The sequence below is a fragment of the Lethenteron reissneri genome, chromosome 27, assembly GCF_015708825.2.
Source record: "Lethenteron reissneri isolate LAM-NWPU_2019-01 chromosome 27, ASM1570882v1, whole genome shotgun sequence".
NCBI classification, from domain to species: domain Eukaryota; kingdom Metazoa; phylum Chordata; class Hyperoartia; order Petromyzontiformes; family Petromyzontidae; genus Lethenteron; species Lethenteron reissneri.
In genome coordinates, this window is record NC_083805.1 from 2,484,488 (window position 1) to 2,508,748 (window position 24,261).

Genomic DNA, 24,261 nt, shown 5'->3' on the forward strand with positions numbered 1-24,261 from the left:
ACTATTACATATTAAACAAATTGGGGAAAGGCAACGATAAAACGCAAACCAAACTGAAATGGCCCCAGTTATAGGTCAGTGTGTGGCCTTGTCTTGATCACTGGTGGAAATGGGATCAGAATAAGGACAAAAGGCCGATTTGTATTCAAACTAAATACCGTTCATCTGGTGGGACTGAATGAATGCAGCGCTTTAATTTAAAACTATTCATTGGTGAACACACATTTTGTAGTGTCGGTATTTTAACCTCGTGGAATGTGTAGGGTGGTGAGATTGCATTTATTGACATGGTTTGGCCCAGATATGCGTTACGAGGTGGAGTGTGCCCCTTTTTAATGAGTAATTCAACTTTTTATATCGTTGAGTTATATTGGTATTACTGACTTTGTTGCTGGGTTGTTTCTATTATAAACCTTCATGTGCCGATTTAAAGACTGGCAATCCGAAAACAATTTTAAAAAATAGCAAAGCGATACGAAAAAATGTGAACAAGCAGCAAAATCTGTGATGGGAAAGCGAGTATCGCGATTAAGTGATTTCATATGGTGACATCACGGCGATGCTAATGATACAACACGCTCGGTGCGCATAACATGAATAAAAACGAGTTACGTTCGCACCTTTTAACTGACGGCATAACACAAGCAGAAAACCCATTCACATCTCGTCATTTTATCTTGAGTGCTCAAGAATTGTCACCGGTGTCTCGAATGTGTTCCTTAACGGACATTGGCAATAGCGACCACGGTTAGTTCAAACCCATACCAATTAATTTAGTTATTTTCATTTATTTTATTTTTTTTACTTACGCGACTTTACCGAAAAAACCTAAGTATGAATCCTTGCAGTCATGAAAGCTTCAAATCTAGAACCATACCTGTCCCATTTTTTTTATCAGTGCCCCTAACTTGTTACAGACCAATTCAGACCGTATTGGTCACCCCGTGCCCCTTACACGTGTCAACGTTCATCCTGCAAAGTCCCATCACGAGAGAAACAATATACTCTTTGGTTCTTTCGGTAAGTCACGTAGTTAGAAATAAAATCAAATCACGTTTCGATCGCAACACAAGCCTGATTAGCCTGATGACCGCTTGTGTTGCGATCGAAACCTGATAATTGTTTTTTTTTTACCCTTTTATCTGGCAACAAAACTGACACCTTTTTTTTACAAGGAGTCATGTTTGCATTGACCACAATACCTGCGGTCGGAATGTAAACAAAAACACAACTCTGATAATGTATGCACTGTCCTTGAAGTTGATTGATCCACACCGAGACAGCTTTCCTTAGAGCCTAGTCTCACATTGCTGAGAACCAAAGAGTATTGATTCCTGCAGTCACGAAAGCTTCAAATCGAGATAGAAACAAAACATTTTTGCGCCCGTATTGAAACGGCTGTACGCGGTATGAACCTGAAAACTAAATTTCCCTCCCAAGAACACGGAGCGAAACCACGTGGTGTGACACGGCATGCGAACCTCTGGGCTGCATCGGGTGAATTACTCTGAAATCGAGCGTGGCTTTATCAGCTGATTCTGCGTGAACTTGCTAACTGGCGTCGCGAGCGTTGAACTGGACAGGCGGATGGGTTATCGCATCGCAGGGACCGGGAGGGATATCAAGTTCGCCGTGACTCCTAGGGAGGCTTTCATCCACCAGCGGTGGATTTGACCCACGACTTGATGACGAAGAAGCAGGCGGCGAATGTGCGGTTTGCGAACGTGGCCGCCGCTGTTCGCGAAGACGAATGTCGCCGCGGCGTAATAGGGCGACGCGTTTACCTTCATCACCATGACAACCGCGCATGCGCACGGGGACGCGTGCAGCAGCCACTGCTTTAAGTGGCATTACGCGCGTGTCGGCGTAATTTTCACGAAGTTTTTAATCATTTTTATTGTTTATATATCGATCTAAACGAATGCGAGTGTAATCATACGTTCGTAAGTCGAAGTAGGGCCTACGGGGAGTTGTCGAGACCTCGGGCGCTCGGATAGTTTGGGGCGCCAGCCACGCAGGGCGACTGCCGAATGTGGATTTGGGTTTTGTAAAGTTGTAAAAAAGTTTAATTTTTGATTTAAAGCTTTCGCGACTGCAGCGATTCATATTCTTGGTTCTTTCGGTAAAGTCGCTTAGAAGGGAAATGCTAAAATAATATAAATATAAAACAATAAAAATCCACAGCAAGAAAATTTGAAAAAATTGTGTTCAGTCTGGTCGGTCTGATATCGCTGGATAACAACAAAGCGTCATGTTTAAGGCCAAGGTACTGGTGGTGGGTCCTGTCAAGGTAAGTACAGTACTACACGATCTCGTAATACAGTACATACTATAGTTTCGCAAATAATGATTTGCACTTATTGAGCGCTTAAAGTGCCACCGAAACTCAAAGCGTTTTGCAGAGGTCACGTACTCAACGATTTCATTTGGTCGCATACACCGTGAAGGTGATGTTATAGCGGGTGCAGGGAAATGCTTGAGTCGTCAGCTCCACAATACAATAGAATGTCGAACAAATAACACAAATTGAAAAGAAATATTTAAAAAATCACGAACTAAGCTACAGTAATATACAACGTAAATGCATTCACTTTACGGCCAGAATGCGCCTAATCTTTGAAGTTTCTTGGCTGTGGAATATTAGTTGAACGGGTGACCCACTGACCCACCATGCACAGACAGATTGCCATCGGGCTTGGTGGGCAGAGCAGAACGAGTCATTGTTGGCTGTACTTCTGTGCGCCCACGTATATGACAACCCGCACGAACCAAGGCATCGCTCATTGGTTGCAGTTTCACGGTTGGAATCCAGCAGCCGCCCTGATTATTATTGCTGGGGTACATATTAACAATACTAATCATTACTAATCATACTACTACTACTACCACCACGCGCCGCCTTCTTCACAGTGGACATTCAAGATGCCCTGGCGTCGTTCGCAAAAGCCGGCCACATTGTACCGGCATCACGGTACAAATTGGCCGTGTTCATCTTCTTGGTTCTTTCGGTAAAGTCACGTAGAATGGAAATAATAAAAATAAACATAATAAAATAATTCTCACGACGTTTCGGCCACAACGCAAGCAGCCGTCCTCAGGTGGAGAGCAGGTCTGTCGAGTAGCGACTATTTAAGCAGGGATGGAGGGGGGAAGGGCGCCTTGACAAAATAATTTGCATGCTTTATTTTTATTATTTTATTATTTCCATTCTACGTGACTTTACCGAAAAAACCAAGAAGATGAATCCCTGCAGTCACGAAAGCTTTAAATCGAAAATTGGCCGTGTTGTGAAATGACGTGCACATTATAATGCGTCGTGATCATTGCCGCGGACTGGCAGACTGATGCCCCAGGTCACCCTAGCAAATGAGACTGTCCTGGTCAATTGAGTTCCCACACGGTTAAACGAAATGAACTTAGAACTTGAACGCACGGTGAAATATGGTCAGATAGCCCAGGTGTGGAGAGGCCCGCATCCAGCAACGGATTGACAAAACGTGCTCTGTGTGTAACATGTATGTTCCCTTGATGACATCACCTGCAACGGAGACCCATGTAAGATGTTGTGTCTCGTGCCCCTGTGTCTTCTCCTACGCCAGAGCGGCAAGACGACCCTGGCAAACTTCTTAGGCGATGCCACGGAGGCGGTGGGCGGTGAATACAGCCCCACGCAGGGCGTGCGGTGAGTTTCAGAACTCTCCTCCTGCCTTGTTTACTATGCCTGTAATCGGTCACGAGAGCTGGGCTATCCGAATATTTGAAGGCATCGATTACTCGGCTAAGCGGATAACGTGAAAATAGCAGGGAGAAAAACGTCTCACATCTGTTCAACAGTGTGCCACTCGGCGAGAAGTAATGAGCAGAGTTTTGGGACGTCATCAAAATCAAAAGTAAACAAGAAAACCTTCACTATAATTGGGGTTTAATTTCAGCTGGGGCTTTACGGGTTGGTGACCCGAAGAATATGTATGCGCTTGGCACACCACATCCACTAGACCTCGCTATGGCTCTGGCTGCGGCTGCTAGTCATGTGCTACCTCCCTGTTCTTTCAGCTAACTACAGAGTATGGTAGCCATGACTGCAATAATCTGTAGTGAGATTGTCGATTGCCTGTCTGTGATGTTGTTATGTTATCAAACATGCAGCATCCTGGAGTTTGAGAGCGGCACGGTGGACGTGAGTGGGAGGGTGGTGACCTGTGAGGTGGAGCTGTGGGACTGCAGTGGAGACATGAAGTGAGTCCGACAGCCCCACTGTATGGGCAAACCTCACACGGACTAGGTTACTGGAGGCCGAGGGGACGACCTCCATCATCAAGACTCAGGAATCGGAAGGGAGCTCACTTGGTGCCACCAGGAGGGGCCCCTCGGAAGGAAGCTTGCATGGAGGTGCTGCCAGGAGGGACGGGACTCCTAGGAAGGGAGTCTCGTCAAGGAACATGAACCAGTCACGCGAACTCCGGTCATTCTCGCAGCGGCTTTTGGCTAGCCATGGAACAAAGACAGCCACTGAATCACGCGTGTTCAGATGCGCTTCTGCGGCCACCTGCAATGCTCTTCCTTCCGATATTAGGAAGCCACTGGAGCTATGCAGTTTTAAATCGAGATTGAAAACTCGTTTCTTTAGAACTGCTTTTTGTGTTTTGTTGGTTGTCTTTCCCCACACTTCCAATTAGCACAGTTGGCTACGTACGGTGAGAAATAAGTTCAAAGAAGCTTGCCAGGAGGGACCCTGGGTGTTGGCGCTTTAGGATAGGATGCTACTCTACACCCTGCCTCGGCGTACACTCCCACACTTGACTTGATGCGTGGGGTGCCCGATTGGCTTTGGGTGAAGTGGCTGCAATGCTCGTGCCACCAGGTTCGAGGCCTGCTGGCCGGCGCTGCAGAGGGACGTGAGCGGCGTGATGCTGGTGTTCGACGCGGAGCAGGCGAGCCATGCGCGCGAGCTGGAGGCGTGGCACACCGCCTTCGTCCTGCAGCCACGCCTGCAGGAATCGCAGTGCTTGCTGGTCGCGCACCGCAAGCCTGGTAGTGACGCCAGCCGCCCTTTGCCAGGCCTCGGTGAGCGTGCCACTCCACCTGGATGTTACGGTGGTGGTGGTGATAATAATGACGCATCGCACCTTACAAGCCAGTGCTTTGCATGTAGAGGTTGGTGGATCATGCTACGATTATCGAGTGTGTAAAACACTGTGGACTGTAGAAGGCAGAACAGCAGAAGCTCTGCTTGCCTCTGGTATTTATCTTCTGTTTGAATGCACCAAATATCCATAGTAGTGTTCTCCTGGGAAAGTCTCGAGACTTTTCTGGGCAAAGAACTCTCTTCATCTTGAGCTGTTTGTGCACTGCTGGATGTTGCCATCTCTTGCGGTCCTATGGTACTCCTTCAGATGAACTGTTTTAATCACTCAATATCTGCAGCAGTTGTTCCTGCCTGGCACATCCTCTACTTTGGAAAAGGTCTTCCATATTATTTATGCAGGTCACATTGAGGTGCTTTATATATACAAGTATTCATTTTTTCTCGTAATACAATCCATTCCTCATATTGATGGAATTGCATGAAGATTAAAATGCGATGTATAATGATCATAAAAATTGTTGAGGGACAAACCATAATTTCCTCTTTCAATGGTCGCATTAGTCTGAACTCTCCTGCACATTCACACACCCTCCTCCTCCTCTGTCTGCCCTGCTCCCTGTTACCCAACAACAGGGGTGGCCCTCTCCAAGCTCCCGCTGGTGATATCCGATCTGGAGGAAGTACCAGAGAGCCTGAGTGAGGAGTTCCGCGCCTTCCTGGGGCGGCTCGTGAGCAGCATGTCCGACAGCCGTGACCGGGAGGAGCTGTCTATCGTGGGCTCGTGAAAAATATCTACTAAAATTTTCTTTGGCAAAACCAGCCCCCTCCCTCTTGGGTTGCCAGGCCTCCAGATGTACACAAAACCCAGGACTAATGGGAAGAAGAATTTCAAAAATAACTTGTTAAATTCATTGTCTTGAGTGGTGTATTATTGCACAACTGACAAAATCCGAGTCTTATAATGTCCCAGGAAGACGGATAGATATCCCAGGACCAACTATCTCACAAAAAGAGGTGCTGGGAAAAATCAGGACAGGTGGCAACCCTACGCCCACTCCCGCAACTGAGCGCACACCTCTCATTGCTACAGTCTAAAACAGCAACTTTCATTTGTAACGTAACCAACATCGTCGAAAACGAAGTTACATGAAAAGGATGGGAGGGAATGGGACACTTGCTGGAAGAAATACATTGAATATCAGAATTAAATTAACAGTAATGTTTTGCTTTTGTGTTGACAATGGGAGTGTGAAAGCTGATTCAAATGACACTACTGAGGCACTGTCAAAGGGTGTATTTTTAAGTGTGTACTTTAAAAAATGTGCTTTGGTGTCATTTTCTCGAACAGACCGATCTACTTGTGATGCGTATGTCAGACAGTTTTGATTTTTAGTGATGACGTTCATGATTGCTGTTTTGTCTTGTTCAAAATTATATATAAAGAGAAAATCTTTTTTTCAGCTTTGTTGTCGTGTTCAGTTTGTAAACGCATATCGCATGTCTGTAATTTTGCGCTACCAAATTAACACATTAAACGAGTGTAAGCAACATTCCTTGCATGGCAGAGTGGTAACTGCGAGAAAGAATGTCTTGTGGCCCGGGAAAGCCTCAGGCCTCGGAGAAGGGGCGTGTGTCTTTGACACTTGACCAACTGGTCTTGAATTGAAAACTGTCGTCTCCTTAGAGTTCATTTCAATGTTGAGCCGACGCACGCCTGTGTGTGTTTGTGTGTGGTCCAAACTAAATCAAATTCAGTGCAGCTTTTTGTCGAGTCTGCACAGCCGCAGTCACCTGACGTCAAGGTTTGTGTGTGCCAGTGCGTACATTGTCTTCTTTTATTCCTCGCCGATCCAATGAAGTCCAAGATGAGGATATTCATGTTGATCAGCCTCTCTTGTTGGATTACTGGTAATTCTGTGGACGGACGTGAGTAAAATGCACATAGACCTTAAACGTTTCGTAATCTGTGACGCCACCAGTGATTGCACTCACCATTCACGTGCATCTGTCCGATATGTGTTCAGGTTGTATCTTGTGTGGTTGTTCTGCGTGGTGTCTGACGACGTTTTGCTGCATGTGCTGGAGAGGGTAATTTAAATCTGGGGGGGGGGATATATAATGGAAGAATTGGTTAGAGTGTAGTACCGGATGGCTTTAGCACATGGAGCAAAGCGTTGGACATCATGCCAAGAACAACACTGAACAACCCTTAACCATCGGATAGCTATGGAGCATAACTGTGAAAACGTACGTAGTAGTAGTAACATTTGTGCGTCTTGTGTTTACAGAGACAGCGGCTGCTGCAGAGGACTGCCCATACCCGAAAATCTGTTCCAGCTCTGGTAACGTGCTTTGGTTCAAGAGCCCTTGCCTTGAATTCCCAGGGGCACTGGAGCCCAAGTCAAAACTTGACAGTTGTGTTCGTTGCGGGACACTTCATTGTAGACGAGAAAACCCTGAACCCATCGCATGCCACCTGCCGATCGTCTAACCGGTGGACTCATTTGTACTGCCAGGCAGGCAGAGGAAGGCACATTTAATGAATATTACAACTGTGGTGCATGTGAACTGAACTTTCACCTCGGCAGCAATCATTTGAATGTATTTACCTCGAAGCAATGAACTCTGTACGTTTGTTTTTCTGTACATTGCCCACAGAGCCGCTGAACCCCGTGGTCGTGTGCGGCCCCTCCGAGATGACGGTGCTGCTCAGGCGCTGCGTGCTGGAGGCCCTGGGCCACACCGGCGCCGACCTACAGCTGGCGAACCCGGCTTGTGCACCGAGCGCAACCTGCTATGCCGGCGAACCCTACGTGCGCTTCTTGGTGCCGCACGACAACCCCTGCGGCAGCACCCTGAGTGTAAGGCGAAGGGGGGTGCGGCAGGGAGGGCTTAGTGGTACTACAGAGGGGGCTGTGTCGCAATCGGCTCGCGCACGCTAAAGGCCACTTCACCATCGTCAATCGTTGTTTTGGCCGTGGTCGATCCACTATTGACTGAAGGCCTCCCCAAACCACTGCCATTTCTCTTCAAGATCGTGATGTCATGAAGGCCAAAAGCTGTTGATGCCACCACACCTCGGCTGTTATAGGCTGCTGAAAGCCTATGTTGACAGTGCAGCAGAATCCAATGCTGGATGATACTAGTCACATCTACGCTCCACGCCTTCAACCCGCACTGAACCAGCGTGAATTACGGTCAAATAACCCTCATGACCCACGTGGTGTGTGAGGAGGCCCTCATCTAGCAGTGGAGTGATGATGGCTGTACATTATCGGGCATTGACGTAGCGCGTTCTCAGCTTGTTGCAGAGGTTCGCAGTTTGAATCCGGCAGGCCGCCCTGGTTAATATTGCGGGTGACAGTGGATGTTAAAGATCCGTTGCCGTCCATCGAAACGAGTAGGCCATTGTGTGCCGGCATCATGGTCCAAATTAAATTGCAAGAAAATAACTCAATTCGGATTACACAGAAGCGTCGCCCCCTACTTTCAAGCTACCAGACGATGTGAAACAAAGCACCTTAATGGTAGCTTTGCTCTATAAGAATGGTGCGAATACCAAATGCCGTGGGTTATACATTTTTCGAGACAACCGTTTTTCTGTGCTGCCCCTTTTTCCAGGAAACAAACGCATCCATCGTCTTCAGAAACGCCGTGGTGAGCGTGGAGGACGTGGGCGAGTCGTGGCGAGCCAAACGCATCCATCTCGAGTTCTCCTGCTCCTATCCAGCGGTCGCCTCGCTGAAGCTCGGGTCCCCTTCCAACACTGTCCAGCCAGGATCTGTGCCACAGGTCAATTTGGGCATTGTGCCAACAGTACAATCGGTGCCCGGAACGACCACGAAATCGACTGGTCAGTTACCTGCTTCAAGGCAGAATCCCACATCGGTTCTGAGTCAAAACAACCAACCGGTGCCTGGAACGACCACGAAATCAGCTGGCCAGTTACCGGCTTCGAGGCAGAATCCCACATCAGCTCCGAAACAAAACAATCAACCCGTGCCCGGAACAACCACGAAATCGGCCGGCCAGTTAACTGCTTCGAGGCAGAATCCCACATCAGCTCCGAAACAAAACACCCAACCGGTGTTTGGACAGGCCAGCCAACTTGGATCTGGACAAAATAACACAGCCAGTCCTGGAAAAACCTTCCAAGTCAGTTCCACAAGGGCCGCACAGGCCCAGTTTGGTGGCATAGTTCCAAAGAACGCTCTCGTGCTCGCCTTAAATGGACGGTAAGTTTAAATGCAATTTGAGAATAACTAGTTTAACACGTAGGCTTTCGCGACCAATATCTATAAGAGGTTTTTGGGTTAGATCGCGTAAATGTCGTTAAAAACCGCCACCACCCGACACATCCAACTAGTAAGGGTTGTCACGTAAACAGAACATGCCATGTTCTATATTTATTGACGCGATCTAACCCAAAAACCTCTTATGGACGAGAATAACTGTATGGGTAATTGTGAATGGAGATTCTGCTCATGTAGGTTTTAGTGGTTGTGCTGTATAGTTCTCTGATGTGTTTTCAGGATGTACCGCATTGTTGTTTGGCGTGATGTCCGATGTTTTGCTCCACGTGCGGGGAGCTTCCTTCAATCTGAAGAAACTTAGAAAGTACATGGAGTGAAACATCGGGCATCATGACAAACAACATGCGGTGCAACCTGAAAAAGCGTAGGAGAATGAAGAACTGAGAGGTGTTTGTGTAAGAAGGGGAGGTGGCTGGGGAGCGGTAGTGTAGTGAAATGGTTCGTGAGCTGAGCTGCGAACCTGGCGACCCGAGGTAGATTCCCGCTCATGGCCGACACCAGTGAAGATCTGAACTGATCCTGGGCCTTCCTAAGATCAACTCGGCTTGAAATGAGTAGCTGGTGCGGTGTGTAAACATTTCCATTATAGGGAGACGAAAGTGGCCAGGTGGTGCTGATCATCCAGCCGTTCGTGTGCAGTGTCGGGCTTGATAGGTGCTCGCAAACAGCACTTGCCCCAAGTCTGTTAAGGGGGGGGGGGGTCTTTGTCGCTGTCTCATTCTGCTTCTCTTCTCGCACTGCTCGGCTTTGAAATTCCCACCCATCGTCTCTTTTCCAAAAGTTCTTAATTTAAGATAATCCCTTGCGATGGAACAACACTGTCCCATGCACCTTACTTCATTCAAGGGATGCATTAACTCTCATCTGTTATACCATCAATGGTGCTAATTCATGCTGGCCCGCTGATCTGGGCCTTTGTTCAGTAGATTTTTATGAAGGTTCTTGTCTTGTTCTTCCCAGCTCGTGTAGAAGCACTCATGATCCCGGCGCCCTGGTGCTCCTGGCGAGCGTTCTGTCCACACTCATCTTCGTAGGTAAGGAATTGCACTGCACATGCAGTGTTACAGTGGCTGTTGTGGCCACGTGAGATGTATTGGTCAAGAGTACCTTCCAGTATTTAGCAATACAGCAAATAAGTTCACAAACCCATCTGTGCAGAGCTTACCATTTTTATCCGCTGGTATGCGTGCGTTTCCTCCCATAAGCAAAGCAATTATTTTAAAGTGATTGGCCAAACATCTCCAAGTAGGAATCTCCTGAAGAAGTCTTAAGACTGAGGCTTTTCTGGATGAATAAATGGCATTGTTTTACTACTTTAATAATAGTATAAACATCTTTATTTAAAAGATACCTTTTGTTTATTTTACAGTACAAAAATGAAGCTTCAAGTGGACAAAAAACACTGGAACAGTTCTCCTTATAAAGCATCCTCATTTGACGATACCGATTTGGTTTATATAAGCGCACACACACAAAACTTAATTTTTTCCATCACCAGTAGATTTGTGTAAACCGTGACAATTAACCTTTAAACATATAATGTAAACGATTTATCCCAATATCTCAATACCCGCATAATAAAAAAAAAATACAGAAATTATAATTTTTTTATTCAAAAATTAGGGCGACGGTTGATAGTCACGTAAATATCGCATGCCAAGGGGCTGCCAGGAGCCCCGCCAACACAAACAGCAGGACCAGGATCATTCCCTGGGCTATTGCGTATCCGTTTGGGTGGCCTGGTGTAGGAAAAGCACAATCATGGTGAGATACAATTAGACCTGAGCTTATAACACTGGAACACAATTGTCAAATATTACTGCATGCATAATTATAAAGCACATTGATGGCCAGTGTTCCCTTTTGAACAATACGAGAGTGGGCCCTCTAAAAGTCCAGAAAATAATTGCAATTCGTGAGGTTTACATTATAGATCGCCCAACCCACATAAGAGGCACTGGGTGTTTTTTTTTTAATGTCACATATAAGCAATCTGCTGCCCTGGTGTAAAGGACAGCACATTTGACTTCCAACACAGAGGTCGCCGGTTCAATCTCTTGTCACGACAGTTTAAACAATGGTGCAACGTTTCATAAAATCCCACAACCTGTCCAGCTAGCAGTCTAAACGTGTGCACCACCACGGTCAATTCAACAAGTCGATTGTGGTGGGTTAAAGTGTGGGTACTTTTGATACGCAAGCCATTTGATATCCTCTATATAGTGGCTCTCTTGAGCTCACCCTAATGGAGGCGCATCCGCCAGCTGTAGCGTGGGAACGCAATTGCAGGGCTGCACCTTTACTTTACATCTAAGACCTTACCAAATGTGTGTGTGTGTGAGCGCGCACGCAAGCGAGCATGTGCTTCACGCATTGTATTCGTATACTGATGCACCAGCCTGGGGTGAAAATTGCAGCTGTGGGCATTTCAAATCTGAAGCTGAATAAATTGACGCACGGGACAGGGTCGTGCCTACCTTTATACGTGGTGATGAACGGGAGGGCGAGCTCTGGCCAGCACACGTCGTTTCGGCTGCAGTCAAACTCTGTGTAGTTGAGTTGAAACCTGGCGTGGGGGAGAAAGACGTGGTGGTCCTGGATTCCCATTTTGATGAAACGGCCGAAACACATTCTCTCCGTTGGTAATTTCTCCAAATTTATGGTAATAAAAACATCTGCAAAATTGTGCAAATAATCTACGAAATATACATTTCATTTGAATGAGAATACGGCAAACAAAAAAAAGCAGCCAAAAAACCTAAAATGCTGTACGTAACAAGGAGTATAAGTAACAAGCTGTTTTGGAACAGAGGATACCTCGCTAACCGGATGCTAACCCGACCTCCAACCCTAACCAAATAACCACCCTCAACACCCTACTCGTTACCCTACATCTAGCACTATCCCAGGATGGCCTGATTTTCAGTTTTGTTGTCACACACACATCCTTTGTCAAATAAAGAGAAACTGTATTAAAAAAAACTTTTACTTTTCACATCTGACCATTGCATCACCTCTTCGGGGTCGATAAAATATATTCCACTTTGGGGAATTCTACTCAGAGACTGGCCATCTCCATCGCAAGGTGGAATTTTAATAGCTGTTTCAGCACCACCAAATTGATATGACCATCACCCAATGCTTGTTTAAGCGTGGGGACACATTGGACACCCTTGTCTAAATGCTACTTGCTCTTCTCGTGTTAACGTTTTACCATTTTCTCCGAGACCGCATTCAGACATACAGCTACCTATCTTCCTGAATGGCTGGGTGGAGTGAGGAGATGGGAGATGAATGAGGGTAGTGGAGAAACGACCCCAGTACCTGGTCTGCGACGATGTCAGTGTTGTGGCCACGCGGATAAACTGCACGGAGCTGGTGACTTGGAAGGACTGCACAAACGACGTGTTCACGCACGCCGCCCCTTCGGCGCCAATACACGACAGCTGCCACGTCACGTTGCTCACACTGGGGGTCAGAACACACTGGGGGTCAGAACACATCGTGCGAGGACGCGCGAGTAACACTGCTCCGCTGCACCATGCTCACACGAGCCCTCCGTGGGCTGCAAAGTGGCCATCAAGTGAATGTAAACCAGTCTGTGCACACCTTTGAGTTTTATTACCATGTATGCATGCATACGTCTTTTTTGCCAGGTAATGTGGATTCCACCTATAAGCAAAATGGTCTTTAAAATGTAAGGACTCGCCTGACAGTATTCAGACCCAGTGAGACCATTCTGGATAAATAACGTATTATTTACGTGTTTTTTACCTCCGGCAATCTCACATCCGCACCTCTGATCAGCATGATTGGCTACATACAGTGCGAAAGAAGTTCAACATACATGCACAGCTGTATGATGGCAAGGCTATTAGCTGTGTGGGTTATAAACGAGGCTGTAATAGCTTAAGGCAGCAGGGGAAGCACTGGGCTGGCGGGTAAGGGTGCGGTGCGATCGATTACCTGACATTCACAGCAACTATTTCCATCTGGGGCTCCCTCTCCACGTTTCCCACCATGGCGGTGAGCACGCGGATGTGCAGGCGAGCCGGCACTTCTGCACACATTCCAGGCCTCCCGGTTGACTTTGTTAAGTTTTCGATTTTCGGGACTACAGAATGGAGGTCACAAATAATCGTCTCTGCGTTACCATGGAACACAGGTGAAGCTGGTCTCCAAGCGCCGTGCTGCTGTTGCCTCGGACCTGAGTGGGTCGCTCTGTGGTGAAGTGAATCGGATTCGTGCATACAACCATTTCTCTCGTGAAGCCTCATCTGCAGGGTGCCACCTGCATCACTTATAACAAGGCTGCATTTCATCTTGGGCACATATTTCGCCTCAACCCTACCACATCAAACTATTCTGCAGTTTTCTCATCACGAGCTGACAGTTTAAGCCTAATAGGCGATGCCGTGGAGATGTAATTAGTAAGTGCAAAATGAATGAAAGGTCAGCGAAGGTAGTATTTCACTGCGCAAATCTAGAATATGCAATCAATGTACAGATAATATGGGTAAAAAAACTCCTTACCCACACCCATAAACATATAACTGCAATATGCAGTTCGCTGACTCCCAATTTAATCTCAGATCTATTTCAAGATCACCCTCTCTATCTTCAAATCAACTTCTTGGTTTTTTCGGTAAAATCACGTAGAATGGAAATAATAAAAATAAAACACAATAAAATAATTCTCACAACGTTTCGGCCACAATGCAAGCAGCCGTCCTCAGGTGAAGAGCAGGTCTGTCAAAAAGACAGACCTCTTTCTGACAGACCTGTTCTTCACCTGAGGACGGCTGCTTGCGTTGTGGCCGAAACGTCGTGAGAATTATTTGATTATGTTTATTTTTATTATTTTATTATTTCCATTCTACGTGACTTTACCGAAAGAACCAAGAAGATGAATCCCTGCAGTCACGAAAGATTTAAATCGAAATATCTTCAAATCCTTGACACACTCGCCCTTGCTGACCCCTCTGTTATCACTCGACTCCCCTCCACGCATTACTACTCCAGCAACAAAGGCCTTTGGTCAATGTCACCAGTCAACCTTCCCTCAGTGGGAAGTTGCTCATTCTCCTCTGCTGCCCCTCCCCCCCCACAGTCTGGAACTCTTTCCCCAGCCATCCATGTTGTCAACTCCCTTCCCCTGTTCAAGGCTTGGCCCAAAACCTTCCCGTTCTCCACGATAAAATATGAGCACCGTTTCTGTACAACATCCTGAGGTGCGGTCACATTTAAATGCTCTATAAATGCAAAGTGTAATTGTATTGTATCATCATCAGTGCCACGGAGTTCAGAGAGTGCAGCAACATACTCTTGTTGTCTATGGTGACCCAATCAGTGTGGGTGTCGTTGGGGTTGGGGTTGGAGTTGCCACGTCGGCCAACCAAATTTGCAGAAAGCAGGCGATTCCATCCCTGCAGGATATTATGCCTACAACAAACAACACAATTGTTACGATGGCATCTCTCATTGGGCACTTTATCAATCATTCACATAAAGAGGTTCTGTATCAACAACGTCATGAATTACACATTTAATTAATACTTCCATTTTCATCTCATTTGCTGCGTGGTTACGTTGTGGGCAGCAGAAGAAGTGTGACATATTAAACCATATTTGTACTGTACTATGCTCCTGTATCTCTACTGTCCACCTTAACTAACCCGCACCGACCAGCATGGTGAAGTATGGTCAAGTAACTGCCACGATCTGAATATCGTGGGGACGCCCTCATCCAGCAGTGGATTGACAAAAGGTCTATCCATACACATTGCTGAGTAGAGATCACATTCATCACCATTTGTTACTGTCTATCACCATAAATAATCACAGTTGGGTGATCGTTGCAGCATTTAATAATCATGGTAATATGCGCGAGACATCAAATAATCCACAATTAGCATGCACCTGATGTTGGTGCAATTATTCAGCTCGGTCAATCCAAGGCGGAGGAGGCACCCGGATATGGAGTTCTCGCCGAACTTCACCTGCGTCGTTTGGGCCTCAGCGCACAGGCTGGAGCCCACTGATATCACAGCAGAGGAGAGTGCGTTATGTCATCGCCCAATACGAACTCCACTGATATCACAGCAGAGGAGAGTGCGTTATGTCATTGCACAATATGAACTCCACTGATATCACAGCAGAGGAGAGTGCGTTATGTCATCGCACAATACGAACTCCACTGATATCACAGCAGAGGAGAGTGCGTTATGTCATCGCACAATATGAACTCCACTGATATCACAGCAGAGGAGAGTGCGTTATGTCATCGCACAATACGAACTCCACTGATATCACAGCAGAGGAGAGTGCGTTATGTCATCGCACAATACGAACTCCACTGATATCACAGCAGAGGAGAGTGCGTTATGTCATCGCACAATACGAACTCCACTGATATATGATATGAGATACGCGAAGCGTTTCCTCAATGAGCAGCGTTTTAACATGGGCCTCACGATCAGTCCAAAGCCTCCACTGCTCTTGATATTGGGTTGTACCGGGCATACATCGGACAGCAATTCGACACGACCGGCAAAATCTGGTACAATTGCTCAATATTTACATTGTTACATCAGGGGGGAACCAGTAAGAGGCACTCACCTGGGTACCAAATGTGGAGTCCCTCAGTTAGGTTGACACTCCCGTTGTTGTTGGAAACAGCCGTCAACAGCGGCTTGCCCACTAGGTATCCTTTGGAGGGAAGGAATGATAACAGTGAAACATTTTAACTGATTAGTCGCTGAAAAAACATAAATGTGTTCTGTAAAAGTTCAACCTTCAATTAAATCAATTTCACAAATATGCGTAAGCACCCACCCGGGTTTCCAGATCGAGGTGTAATAATCTGCGATCCGTTGACAGGATTTATAAACTGCACCGAGAATTCCTGTACCAGCGAGGCTGGAATGCAGAATAATCACAACATTCAAAAGGTGACATTGAAATAATGAGTGCAAACAAAATTAGTGCATTGAAAACTCTCATTGAAGGTGTCCATACGGTAAATATGGTGCGTGAGGATTTGCTGACCGTCGTTCGCAAGACTGACGTTCGCCAAAGTTATCTTGGCATGAATGTGACGCACCGAGAAGTTCTTCCAAGTCACCTCGTAAGTCACAGCCACCACCGCGTCAATGCACGTTTCGTTGGATTTGCGGACCTGCAAGCATGCTATAACTGGATGACAGGGACAAGACGGTCATGAATGATACTGCATGTGCATCGATCACCCACATGTGCTGGCACACCTTTTTAATCCAATGCTTTAGAGGAAAAGGTAAATGGTTGATGGATCACATGGATTTGTAATCCAGATGACAATATCAATGCTTTGTGCCTCTGTGGACCTGCCACAGTAGTTGCTACACATCTGCGATTGGCGCAACACCTGACCAATCCATTGCATTCAATTTAAATCCAGTCATAGATTCCTTTGAGATGAAACACGTGGCAAGGGGAGGGGATGTAGGTCCTGCCCTTTTTTCAATCATGAATGCAAGTTTGGTAATATTTTTGTTGGCTAGATGGATGTCCATATTGCTATTTTATTTGTATATCTACTTGTGTATCAAATCACAACTTAGCCAATACAGTAAAACCTTGGATTGCGAGTAACTTAGTCTGCGAGTGTTTTGCAAGACGAGCAAATTTTTTAAATATTAATTTGATAAACGAGCGAGGTCTTGCAATACGTGTAGTACGTATACGCTTTGTCTGCCGAGCGTCACGTGATCACAACTGATATACGAGTGCTTTGATATACGAGTGCTTTGGATTACAAACACGTTTCTGGAACAAATTATGCTCGCAATCCAAGGTTTTACTGTACATCAACAATATATCAACATGATGGAAATGGTGGCTTCTGCGTGGTGTCAGCCTTGCGCATACATCCGAGTACCAACCTCTTTGTTGAGTGCTCTGTATGATGCCCTCGGGGATAAAAGACACATTTGTTGGACTGAGCTGCATGGAGGCTCCCAGCACTGACAAAGAGCACGTCTTTGTGTCCACATCTGTCAACGGCAAACACCACAATCAGAAACACGCACATTTGTAAACGGCATTCACCTCTGTATGTTTTCTACCCCGAGTGTGAAACATTTTATTTTCCAGCACTATGCAGCTAACGAACAATCAAACCCGTTACTTTGCGTATTTTTTTGTTGTGAATTCAATAGCTGGCTCCTTCAAATAGAGGAATTATGGGTCGACTGCTCAAAGAATGGGACCCAGGCCTTTCTAGCACGTGCGGTGACAGCATGTTGCCTTGGAATAAAAGTTGCAGTGACTTTCTTTTACCTTTGGAGTAGGCGTCAATGCTGAGCGAGCTGTTATTTGTACACAGCAGCTGAAGTGGTGGACGCAGCACACAGCGAGAGGTGACGTCCTTCAGGAAGGAAACGGGGGCTTTCTGCAAGCAGTGACCAGCCAGCGTGGCCTGGCCAATGAAACCAGAATCAAACAATCTCTCAAAACATTTTATTTGTTCCCCTAATTACTTGAAAGCACAGGTAGCACGCATTTGTGAGCACATGAGGAACATTAGTTGCTGGTGTTGTGGGTTGCTGTTTGTAAATTGTATTTTTTTTTTATTTAAGTAGAGACTAGTGCATTTCATGCGATTCACATGAACTCGATCAGATTGTCTTGTAAAACTCAAGCTTGTGTGAGTTGAGCGCAATGTACATTTTGAGCATTACCTGCGGCAAGGTCAAGAGACGATTCTGGACGCATGTTGGGCTGCCCTGCTTCATGTTGCCGTTTGACGATAAGCAGGGGGCGTTTGTCTGGCCTGTTCTCTCCTTGGCAAACGAAGGGCTCACAGGAATCTGGTCCAACTTTGTCTTCAGTGCATCTAACGTCCTGTTGGGTTGATGGAATGCATGTTTGTCGTCAGCCTCATGCCTGCATTAGTGGCACCACCACTAGAACATTGCAATATTATGGATGGGCGTCTCAATTGCTGATTCTCAAGATGCTCTTTGTGGGTCATTTGTTGACTATATTTCACCACACTGGACAGTGTTGGTCGGTAAAGGTGGGCACATAGATGCAGAGGCATACGAGTACAATACAACAATGCATTTTTCTGCACTTATTCCGCTGCCCAATACCTAGCCCCGCAAGCCCCAATGACAACCTTGTGCAGTGGTCACCCATCCAAGCACAATCCAGGCTCAACCGTGCTTTAGCTTTGAAGATCTGTTGAGATCGAGCACATTCTAGGATGGCTTGGTTATAGGCCAGTCTTAACAAGTTTCTTGGTTTACGTTATGTCCCATGCTAGGAATCTGGAGGGTGAGGCGCAGGCTCACATTAGGACGGGACTGTCGGTGTGGAAGAGGCCGAGCATGGGGCTGTTGGCGGCGGGCGACTGCACACACAGGAACGGGAACCAGTCCGGGGCATTGCGTGCCTGCTGCTCCGAGCACAGGTGCTCAAATGGCGGCGACACAAGCCCCCCAAACACTCCCGGCAAGCACGATGAAAGCAATCCGCCGTTTCCCATTGTGCAAGTCTGTCGCATGGGGAACAAGAGAGTGGCAATAATTATTTAATGCAAGATAAACATCCATCAGGGAGTTGTATGTACATTTGAGAGAATGTGTGTGGTCCGTTGATGAACTGTAAGAGAGAGGCAGTCAGTCACAGAGGGAAAAAGGTCTAAAACTGATGCAGGGAGGGTGTGGACAGCACTGATGGCTAGAAGGCGGTTTCCGACTGTGGGGGGAGCAAAGGAGAAGTACTTGGTTGGTGTAGTAGAAAGTGCATGGAAGGGAGCAGAGTGAAATGACATGGGAGAGGTAAGAGAGTAGGTGGAGAGGTATCGTGAAGTGAGAGGTATGAGGAGGTGTGGACGGGATTAGCGAGATGAGAGTAGGCAGGTTAGAGTGTGGAGTGGAGCAGAGAGATGAGAGGGGAGAAGAGAGGTAGGCAGGATCCTGCAGCCATTCACATTATCCCAGTGGGGGCGGGGAGGGTCACGCACATGATCACAGCAGCAGCCGACGTCACAGGCCTTCTGGGTGAGGTCGCAGGGGCACATGCTCAGCGGGACGTACGCTGGGTTGGGCAGCCCCGTCACCAGGGCTGTAGTGCAACATAGGGTGTGTTGTAAGGTTGCAGCAAAGCCTCGCTAGTTACTCATCACAGAAAATCGCGTATCATATGCTACCCTGTTCAACCACACTTTGGGTTAAATTACACCGGCATCCAAGTTAGAATTCCAACTTGTAACATGCAATTTTCGCTCTCCAAGAGAATGACCCAGAAGCGTGAGAAACCACAGACGAGCAGGAAGGCAGCCAGGCGGTGAACTGTTGCCAACAATGCCCAAGCTCTGCGGTCGCCTATATATCTATTAATGTTTTACATGTGGGAGGAAATCGAAGCACCCAAAGAAAACCCACACGTGCAAGGGAGCAACACTTTTATCCCATTTAGATGGAACAGGTGGAGTCCACATTTGCTCTACTGCCTTCTGGCAAACCAGGGCACAGCATCTCAACACCCTCCGGCCCTCACCTCCACAGTGCTGGATTACAGGCGTACGCCACCACTGCCTGACAAGTTATAGATATGCATCTATCCGTTTTATGAATTGTCACAATGGTCATGATTTCATTCATAAACCAGTTCTACGTGTTTTTTCTGTACATGTAGAATCTACAGTGATTTTAATCTAAGTAATAAACAATGGAATAAAGAATATAATTGTGTCAGTGTTGCTAAAATAAATATTAACTGTGTGGGTGCTATGCATCAAACACACATGGAGCATGCATTGTGAGTCTAAGCATACATTTTGATCAATAAATTGATTAACCATCACATTCCAAACAAACTCGACCAGGCAGTGAACACTTCCAACCAATAACATGGTCCCACTCTATGCCTGTTGGTAAAAGCGCGACCAGGACTGGTTCAGTCACCACTCGACACTGTTATTAGCCATGGTCAGGAATCGAATTTAGGTCACCATGTTAAAAGCACAGTGTGCTAACAACTGTCACTGTTCCTTTGTTTAACAACTACCAGGGGGTGAACTGTTACATGTCTATTGGCTGTGCATGAAGGGGGTGCGGGGTGGAATTTAGTATTATCTGCGATGTGTTGCGTACAGATGTTTCCATCGATTCGTGCTTCCAAGGGCCTGATGGACACCTGCACCAGGAGGGTGGCAGTCTTGTCGCTCTGACAGCATCTCACTGCCAACGCCTCTTCCACTACAACCTTGGGGTCCGTTGGAATCCGTGTCAGCGTCAGCGGAACCTGATAAAAGGATAACGCAATCCCTTTTACACCTTTCCCACTGGCACACCCGAACAGAACCAGCACAGGTCACTCATGGTTCCAGTTAATATAGCACTGGCTATTTGCCATGCCAAGCCAACGCCAAACTATGATACACTGATTCTAGATTTGAAGTTTTCGTGACTGCAATGATCATACTCTTTGGTTCTTTCAGTAAAGCCACGTAGGTGAAAATAAAACAAAATAAAATGTTGTCTTTTTTATTTTATTTTGTTTTATTTTCACCTACGTGACTTTACCGAAACAACCAAAGAGTATGATACACTGGCCGCACAAGACATCTGAATTTGGCTTGGAGTCAAGCGGGGCCAGCAGCGGGGACGATGAGATTTTTGCATGTGACATCATTCAGTACCGAGAGGACACAGCATCATCTACAGGAGTCTTGCCTCATTCATTGTGTGTGACAGCGACACGGCACGGCTCGGATGCTGCAGTTGAAAAACCACCTGGCCCCGGTGCAGCTCGGTTGTGTACCGTAGTGGAAAAGATGTAATTGGTGCTTGTTACTTTTCCATAGAACAGCTGGGCTTGAAGCCTCTATTAAGGTAACTGGTCTGGGAGATTTAAACATTGGCAAGATGACTGCTTTGCTACTTAAATATGCAACCCAGTATACATACCCAGTCTATGTGTGGAGAGCTGTCCAACATTAGTTTACAACTTTGTTGTTAAAATTGATAGCCAAGTATGTTGTGACTTCACTGTGATGTGACTTTCACATGCTTAAATAAAATGCCAATGCAGTGACGACAATGGTTGGTGTGTCTTCAAGAACTCTTAGAATTTTTATTTGCATCGTCCTTAAACACTGACAGTGCCTGATGTTCATAAGCGAGTACCACTTTATGGAGGAAGCAAACGGAAGTCGTTCTATGGATAGATCCCCTCGTTCCTGCTTTCACAACTTAACTTTCCACCACCGGTTCGGGGCTGCAAACAGGAGATAAGCACTACTTAAATGCTCGCTTGAGTTTGTATAAAAGTACACAAATTTACTGTCAGAATAATACTATTTGAGTATTTATGAACTGGTGGATATGCTAGAACAAAACATGCTGTTGAAGTAATACAAACCACTGGAGAATTTTGTGGATCGTATGTGACGGTCCAGTTTTCTGATGCATTGTAGTCACATGAAGGCGAGCTGCTGTTACTCGCCTCTGAAAAATAACAGAACCACCGGGAGAGAATGCTCGAATACAATTCTCGCACTGTGAAAGGTGAAAAATTATACTGATTCAATTTGCTCGAATGCGACCACTGTACAATACTTGTTCACGCACCATTCAAGAGGTGCAAGCCGCATGTCCACGATGTTGCTGCATCCGCATTCACAAGCATTACATCCGCAGTGTAGTTTGTCATCAGAATGCTTCGCGGTTGGAATTCCAGCGCTGTTAAAACACACACACACATAAACGTCTTTGGTTTATCTTCATAGCAGTACGGTGTTAAGTTGCGTTCTCATTCATTAAAGCGATGCGGCTTTTTTGACACATACAGTACAAACTTTATTTGAAGCTTTCGTGACTGCAGGAATTACTCTTTGGTTATTTCGGTATAGTCACGTAGAAAGAAAATAAATTAAATCTTACTTTCCGGTGTGTCCTGTAATCTGGATAATGCGGTAGTTTGTTTTTAGTCTACCTCATGTCCACGTTTATCTGATCCGCATACACTTCAGTGATGATAAGTAAATTTTGTATAGAACGCATGCTCACTCTGACCGAGTGCCAAGTGGATGCATGCAGACACGCACACATCTTCCATGTAATGGCATACCTGACAACCCCTTATCAGTGCCTACATTATAACCAATTCAGACCATATTGATCACCCCGTGGCCTTATAAATCTCAACGTTCACCCTACAAAGTCACATCACAAGGGAGAAACACAAACAACTAAGACACTTTTTGTGCCCGTGTTGAAACGGCTGTACGCCGTATGGATCTGAAAATGTCCCTGTACAAGAATACGGGTAAACAGTATGGGTTGACAGATATGCAATGGAATAGACTAGGTGCATTTGATGTTAGTGAGCACCTCATGTAAGTCGACACTGCGGGTCGTGGTGTGGGGAGGAGAAATGACCATACTTCACCGCGCTGGGTTAGTACGCGTCGGTGAAGGCGCGGAGCACAAATGCGTGAGCACAAGTGCAGTACAACGGCGGATTTTTGCTGCACTGGATGTATACGAGGCAACGCTGCTAAATTACATATCAGAGTTACATTAACTACTGCACAATAAAAACCATAGCAACAGCATCGTCACCTCTCACCGAGGCCCGGTCGCACAGAAGCAGCAACAACAGCATCGCGATTCCCCCGAAAATCGCCCTGCGAGACATCCCGAGTGCGATATCTCTCACTCTTAATGTCACTTTTTGTAAAATAAACAAATAAACTCCGTAAATAAGAATAACAACAACAATAAACTCCCCCGTCTCCGTGCGTCCACGTGCGCTTCGCCGAGTCGCCAAGGAAAATGCGAAGGCTTCCCTAGCAACCACTTAGGCCGCGCGAGCACGTGACCGACGATTCGAGCCGCTGGATTGGTGGACGGGCGGCGAGTGGGCGGGGTCGGGACCCCCCCCCCCCCTAAATGCACCAATCGCGTCGAGAGACGCCTCGGGGTGACTGGCCAATGAGACGGCGGCGTCGCGGTAACCATGGCGACCGGACTGAGCAGCACGCGACAGAGTGTGGACCCCCGGTGCGCGGCAGAAGATGTCGGGCACGACGATGAACTTATAACGCCAAAGTCGTCGGCGCAACGTAACATTTAATCAATCGACGTTAATTGTTTGATGCGATGACTGTTATTGATCGTAGGTCGCTCGAGCCGGGTCCGTCTGTGGTGTTTTTTTAATTGTTAAAATGGCAAACAGAGCACAGATGAGGTTAAATTTCGATTTAAAGCTTTCGTGACTGCAGGGATTCATCTTCTTGGTTCTTTCGGTAAAGTCACGTAGAAGGGAAGTAATAAAATAAAATAAAAATTTTATTATGTTTTATTTTTATTATTTTATTACTTCCCTTCTACGTGACTTTACCGAGAGAACCAAGAACACAGATGAGGTTGTTGAGTTAAAGTCAGAGGGATTTTAAACAAATCTAATTACACGTTTACAGCCCCGAGCCTGTGGTGTAAACTCCACATTCCTATAGCGGGGTCGAGTCTGTCCATACAACAAACAACCACTGCGGACTTCCCCACAAAGTGGTACCTGTTGTTTTATCGACCACCGAAGGGATGATGGGTTGAGTCAACCACCCCATCCGTGGAAATTGAACTCGCAACCTTCGACGGCTGAGCTGTTGTACAGTACCATTGTAGCAAACGTTTCGGGAAATGGCCCTTCTTCATGGTACCTTAAATGTGTTGACCGCTTTTTTGTTTGTTTGTTAAATGTGCCAGTGCACCACTGCCAAAGCGGAATCGCTAAAGGATGTGTATAGTTGTACCGTCATTGTAATAATTAGTTGTCAGACTCGCCTCGTGATTTTTCAGGTTAAGATTT

General features: G+C 46.3%; 3 protein-coding genes across 5 annotated transcripts; 2 read left to right on the forward strand and 1 right to left on the reverse strand.

The window, feature by feature from the left end:
• Nucleotides 1-1,833: 1,833 nt before the first annotated feature.
• Nucleotides 1,834-6,636, forward strand: IFT22 (intraflagellar transport 22). The gene is made up of 5 exons (XM_061561087.1): nucleotides 1,834-2,290; nucleotides 3,600-3,682; nucleotides 4,147-4,236; nucleotides 4,862-5,064; nucleotides 5,720-6,636. The coding sequence occupies exons 1-5, from the start codon at nucleotides 2,252-2,254 to the stop codon at nucleotides 5,869-5,871; spliced, it is 567 nt and encodes a 188-aa protein (XP_061417071.1). The 5' UTR covers nucleotides 1,834-2,251; the 3' UTR covers nucleotides 5,872-6,636.
• Nucleotides 5,878-11,861, forward strand: LOC133348341 (uncharacterized). Its single transcript, XM_061561086.1, has 6 exons — nucleotides 5,878-7,012; nucleotides 7,375-7,428; nucleotides 7,745-7,947; nucleotides 8,708-9,321; nucleotides 10,360-10,433; nucleotides 10,769-11,861. Exons 1-6 carry the CDS (start codon nucleotides 6,940-6,942, stop codon nucleotides 10,777-10,779), a joined length of 1,029 nt encoding a protein of 342 aa, XP_061417070.1. The 5' UTR covers nucleotides 5,878-6,939; the 3' UTR covers nucleotides 10,780-11,861.
• Nucleotides 10,989-23,225, reverse strand: TCTN2 (tectonic family member 2). 3 transcript variants are annotated; one of them, XM_061561085.1, is made up of 18 exons: nucleotides 23,013-23,225; nucleotides 22,020-22,130; nucleotides 21,811-21,896; nucleotides 20,541-20,691; nucleotides 19,409-19,509; nucleotides 18,735-18,937; nucleotides 18,120-18,282; nucleotides 17,719-17,857; nucleotides 17,322-17,432; nucleotides 16,447-16,593; nucleotides 16,234-16,317; nucleotides 16,018-16,107; nucleotides 15,319-15,436; nucleotides 14,723-14,841; nucleotides 13,366-13,513; nucleotides 12,724-12,867; nucleotides 11,877-11,965; nucleotides 10,989-11,138 (listed from the first exon to the last, which is right to left on the reverse strand). In XM_061561085.1, exons 1-18 carry the CDS (start codon nucleotides 23,086-23,088, stop codon nucleotides 11,038-11,040), a joined length of 2,181 nt encoding a protein of 726 aa, XP_061417069.1. In that variant the 5' UTR covers nucleotides 23,089-23,225; the 3' UTR covers nucleotides 10,989-11,037. The 3 variants fall into 3 exon arrangements, with proteins under 3 accessions (XP_061417069.1, XP_061417068.1, XP_061417067.1); XM_061561084.1 differs by having other exon boundaries at nucleotides 10,989-11,965; nucleotides 16,447-16,587; XM_061561083.1 differs by having other exon boundaries at nucleotides 10,989-11,965.
• Nucleotides 23,226-24,261: the final 1,036 nt, after the last annotated feature.

Bases quoted from the DNA above. Each gene is read 5' to 3' on its own strand.
- IFT22 (XM_061561087.1), top strand. From the start codon at position 2,252: ATGTTTAAGGCCAAGGTACTGGTGGTGGGTCCTGTCAAG. The intron at 3,683-4,146 runs GTGAGTTTCAGA...TCAAACATGCAG, and splicing joins AGCCCCACGCAGGGCGTGCG to CATCCTGGAGTTTGAGAGCG. The intron at 4,237-4,861 runs GTGAGTCCGACA...TCGTGCCACCAG, and splicing joins GACTGCAGTGGAGACATGAA to GTTCGAGGCCTGCTGGCCGG.
- LOC133348341 (XM_061561086.1), top strand. From the start codon at position 6,940: ATGAAGTCCAAGATGAGGATATTCATGTTGATCAGCCTCTCTTGTTGG. The intron at 7,429-7,744 runs GTAACGTGCTTT...CATTGCCCACAG, and splicing joins GAAAATCTGTTCCAGCTCTG to AGCCGCTGAACCCCGTGGTC. The intron at 7,948-8,707 runs GTAAGGCGAAGG...CCCTTTTTCCAG, and splicing joins CCTGCGGCAGCACCCTGAGT to GAAACAAACGCATCCATCGT.
- TCTN2 (XM_061561083.1), bottom strand. From the start codon at position 23,088: ATGTCTCGCAGGGCGATTTTCGGGGGAATCGCGATGCTGTTGTTGCTG. The intron at 16,594-17,321 runs GTTGGTACTCGG...CCTGTCATCCAG, and splicing joins ACAGAGCACTCAACAAAGAG to TTATAGCATGCTTGCAGGTC. The intron at 12,868-13,365 runs GTAATCGATCGC...TCTGACCCCCAG, and splicing joins ATAGTTGCTGTGAATGTCAG to TGTGAGCAACGTGACGTGGC.